Source organism: Solanum dulcamara, chromosome 10 (assembly GCF_947179165.1).
Source record: "Solanum dulcamara chromosome 10, daSolDulc1.2, whole genome shotgun sequence".
Classification (NCBI taxonomy): Eukaryota; Viridiplantae; Streptophyta; class Magnoliopsida; order Solanales; family Solanaceae; genus Solanum; species Solanum dulcamara.
Genome location: NC_077246.1, coordinates 9,488,138 through 9,492,903, shown reverse-complemented (window position 1 = coordinate 9,492,903; position 4,766 = coordinate 9,488,138). Strand labels below are relative to the sequence as shown.

General features: G+C 27.4%; 1 protein-coding gene across 1 annotated transcript; it reads right to left on the bottom strand.

Annotated features, from left to right (window-relative positions):
* Nucleotides 1–362: 362 nt before the first annotated feature.
* Nucleotides 363–4,432, bottom strand: LOC129871238 (pectin acetylesterase 7-like). The gene is made up of 12 exons (XM_055946138.1): nt 4,282–4,432; nt 4,109–4,191; nt 3,729–3,855; nt 2,887–2,966; nt 2,417–2,503; nt 2,133–2,257; nt 1,936–1,996; nt 1,510–1,563; nt 1,340–1,417; nt 1,169–1,250; nt 660–796; nt 363–570 (listed from the first exon to the last, which is right to left on the bottom strand). The coding sequence occupies exons 1-12, from the start codon at nt 4,430–4,432 to the stop codon at nt 433–435; spliced, it is 1,203 nt and encodes a 400-aa protein (XP_055802113.1). The 3' UTR covers nt 363–432.
* Between the last annotated feature and the right edge of the window lie 334 nt (nt 4,433–4,766).

Below are 4,766 nucleotides of genomic sequence, written 5' to 3'. Positions count from 1 at the left end.
GATTTACGCATTCTGGAGCTGATGGAGTCAACGGAATTCTATTCCAAGACTCAAAACTCCGAATGACTCCGAAATCCAAATTTTAACAACTTAAGCCTTTAGAACTCATTTCTCAAGCAAAATCTCAACTTTTCATAAGATTTTTAAAAACTAACTTTCAAACCCAAATAAAAGTGACTCGGGAAAACTAACAGGAGGGGTAAAATAATAATTTTATCAAAAATAACTTTCAAGATCATTACAATAATAATAATATAATATGAATAAAGACTTAAGCGATGGGAGATGCAATAAATAAATAAGGAAAAGTTAAGTGTCACAATAGAAGTTTTTATTACTTTTGTCAAAGGACCCTTCTTGTCACAGGATTTGATATATATGGGAAACTGTTTACATATAAATTAGAGGATTTGACTGTCAACAATCAAAGTTTTACATAAGTTTTCTTGGAATAGATATACTAGAAGTTACGTTTGGGACCACATTTTCGATTGGCATGGTATGAGTTTCATCTATCAAATAGGTGTATTTCCGATCAAAGTACCAATCAGCAAATGCTTTTGGGGCGGACTGCACAAACAAAAACAAATGGTGCAAACAATATAGTCAGCAAACATCATTTTTAAATAAATAAATAAATAAATAAATAAATATCTTACCACATTATGAATTTGAATGGCCAGTTCAAAAGTCCACCTATTCATAAGGCTAGTATGATGATGAACTGCGTCTATAAAAACTCCTCTATGTTTAGGGTCACCTTTGGGTATTGCTTTTAAGAAATCCGACCTCATTTCTGAAATATATAACAAATTATTCAAAAATATTAGAAATATAACTGAAGTTGTGTACCTATTTTATTCACTTTTTTCGGAATAGCAATATTTACAAAGACTAATAAAATGTACGTAATTGTTGCTAGTAATTGTCTTTAAAAATGTATATTTAGCAGCAATTAAGCTATTATCGTTAACTAATACCGTTAAAGATCATTTTTAGTATAGTAACATGATTTTAAATTTGCAAAACATATATTTTCTAACTCAAATTTTTACTTTTAAAATTGTATAACATAAATAAATTTTTTAAATAAGTATACTCAAACATAGCTTCATAAATTTTAACTAAAATAAATAAATAAATAAAATAATAGCTTATGTGTACTTACCTAGCAGGGTGGCATTGAAACTTGCTGAGCCTAGCCCCTCATTAACGATCTTATATTTCTCGTTTCCTAAAGTATATTGTGTCTGCAAAAGTATAGTTCATTTATGAGAAGATATTAATTTAATTAAAATATTAAATGTTACTAAAATTAATAATAATATCAGTTGCCTACCTCTATATTATCATATGCTGACATGTAAAGAAAAAACGGTGTCTTAGTATATTCTTGAATGTTCTCTGCGTAGAGGCACTGCACAAAATTGGAAAAATAGTAATAATGTTAATTTTAAATCATGAGATAAAATCGTATATATAAACGCCTACTAAGGGAGCAGTGTGTACCAATTCTGGTTTCATTTTTGAAGTGCATGATTTTGGTAAGGTTTGGGCAACTCCCTGTAACACACATAAAGAGGTTTTAGAAATAATTTATTATTTGAAATAGATTATAATAAAAAAGAAAATAAAATCACATAAATTGCTTGAATGGTGAACACAACTAATATATGAATTATTGAAAAGAAATATATTTTCACTATCTCAATTTATATGACACACTTTTATTTTTAGTCTGTTTAAAAAGAAAGAGATATATTTTCATATTTTGTAATAATTTAACTTTAATATATTTATTTCGACCTTAATGAAATAATTTACAATTATATAAATATTTCTGACTTTTTTAGATCACAAGTTTTTTATTTTTTTTATTCTTAAACTTTATGTCAAATTAAACTAAAGACGTGTAAAAAGGGTACAAGAGTATACTTGTAAAGCGGCGACTCCTCCATATCTCCATGCCCAATATCTTTCGAGCTCAGGATTCTTGCTATTATGAGAAAGATATATAGATATTCAAAGTTAGAATAAATGATAATTTTATAATTAATTTCATGTTTTCTAGTAGTGTAAACGATACATAATAATAGTTTGCTAATAAAATGGTCATGTAATTGAAGTCTTACTAGTGAACAAAATAGCCAGAATCAACCAAACATTTCACTCTAGAATTAATTGGCAATGAATCGCGGAAGTAATCGCAATATAATATTGCTGGATATCCTCCTGCAGAACTACCAGCCAAGATAGCCTACAATAGCAAAATAATACATAAGTAATTTTCTTAAAAGGTATTAAAATTAATTTTTATAAATAAAAATTACGTATTTGTATAGAAGAGCTGAAAGAGATAACAAACAATAGTATAATTACTTGATCAATTATTTCAAATGTAATAGCATTTACATACATTTTTGGCATTCTTTAATCCTTTTCCTAACAGCTCCTCAAGTACTGCATAAAAAATCTTTTGCCCTCTAAACTGAAGATTGGTCTTCTAAACAAAACAAAAAAAAAACATGTGAGAATGATAATTTATTTTCAACAAAAATAAATATTTTTAAGGCATAATACATGCATATGTCTTAAAATTTGGTCTCAGCTGATATATTATAACTTCCAATTTAGAAAATGTTAGACACTTAAAATTGTATTAAGTTGAACAAATAGACACACGCGTCTTATGTGACATAATACACGTCGAATGCCAAGTAAGATGTGTGTGGCTACTTGTTCAACTCTATACAAGTTTAAGTATCTACTTGTGCACACTCATATTTAGAGAATATCGATGCAAGTTGAAACCGAGTTAATAAACACGTCTATATTATGCCTATTTTTAAATTGGAATTTAAAATAATAGCTTTAAATAAAACATACAGGATCAATGTATTCAGCATCTCCTACGAACGATCCACCATCGCAGTATGCAACAACTACTTTGTTCCAATTATAAAAATCTGCATATTTTACATAAGATTATAATCACAGGACACGTGATAATTCAAAACTGCAATTTAAATTTTTAAGTTAAAGTCATATGAGATAAAGTTGACGTTTTATTTAGACATGCAGTTTAAATTTTTAAGTTATATTTCTTGTTCATAAATATAAAAATCTCATAAGTTGTGAAAACTATTAAAATTACTCCAGTTTTTTATACAATCTTGTCAAATAAGTGAAAGTCTATAACAAAAGTATAATAAACTATAAAAAACTATTCTTAAAAAAAATAACATTTTTTTTATTATCAAACTTTAGTTCAAGAAAAAAGCATAACTAAAAATGAGTTGTAGTGTATTATTTTTTGGTTGGTAATAATAAATAAAGTAGGCATTAATTTGAAATAATAATAAATCTCGTTGGGGAGAGTAATGATTATATCATAAATAAATGATTTAAAAGTTGATAAGAGTAATATTATCAACTATAAATCTTGTTCACATATGAAATAAATGACTGATAGATAAAAATGATGTATTTTTATACAAAATATAAATTTGTGGACAATTTTTGTATTTGAAAAATATAAAATCATGTAATTAAATTCTCAAATCGAGCGTTTTGGAGAATATAAAACTCCATCACATGATTTGAAACCACAAGATGAAATCTATTCAAACGTTGATTTCATCTTATAACTTTAAATTTACGAAATGAAATTACGTGTCCAAACGCCTACCAATTATGCCAGGATTAAGGACATATTGACCTATGAGTACCTGGATTTTGACTCTGATTCTTGCTGTGAATTCCTTGAAAGTTTAGTGGACCCATCTTTTTTGATGATCCATTTGGTCCGTCCGTACGGCTTTTGCAGTCTGTGACGTTTATACACCATGCTCCTCCCTATGAGCAAAGTTATTTATTACGGCGTTTGTCCATAATTTATTTATTTTTTTGAAAATGAACTCTGAAAACATATTTGACCATTAAATTTTAGAATTTAAAATTTTCAAGAATTTTACTCACAAATTACTCATAAAAGGTCAGAAATAACTCCAATTTATATTAATAATCAAACAAAACTCTAATTTTCAAATATTAATTTTTACTTTGAAAATAAAAAATATTTTTTTTTTCAAATTTGGTAATGACTTACAGATAGATGGACAATCCAGTTTTCAGCTCCATCTCCAAATCCTGGTTCGAAATAGTATGCTGGAGGTGATCCATCCAAGCACACTACCAAATAAATAGTGTTAATTTTAAATTTATTAATTTTCCAATTCAAAGTTTATAATTTTTACGTATTTAGTGAACATATTAATTAACCTGCTCCTTTTGACACGGCACTATGAACTATTGTTTTTTCGACACTATATTTATTTGGGTCTTGTGTTACGTTTGCACATTCAATTGTGATGATGGTGAAACAACAAACAAGTAAGAAAACAAGTTGAAGATATTTTGTAGCCATCATCATCCTGTAAAACACAAAATTAAAAAAATTGGATGAAATTTTGAATAAGAACCTAAAAAGAATGCAAATGGATAGAGAAAAATAATAATATTCTAAAGATGTACGTACATTATTAAAATATATATGTTGCAAAATATATAATTAACCTGATTAAATGAACCTCAAGATGTTTTCTCTCTCTATATATAGGAGGATGGAGGAATTGGTGTAGCGGAAAATTAGGCCTTAAAATAGAAAACCACAACACTAGAACAATACACATGTTTGAATATTTTCAAAGTTTGTTTTCCTTGAGACCTAAAGATTAGTATGGCCATGCATAATTACAGTTGCACAA

Coding starts and splice junctions, on each gene's coding strand:
- LOC129871238 (XM_055946138.1), bottom strand. CDS start 4,432: ATGATGATGGCTACAAAATATCTTCAACTTGTTTTCTTACTTGTTTGT. Junction 3,856..4,108: donor ACTGGATTGTCCATCTATCT/GTAAGTCATTAC, acceptor CTTTGCTCATAG/GGAGGAGCATGGTGTATAAA. Junction 797..1,168: donor TTTCAATGCCACCCTGCTAG/GTAAGTACACAT, acceptor TATATATTTCAG/AAATGAGGTCGGATTTCTTA.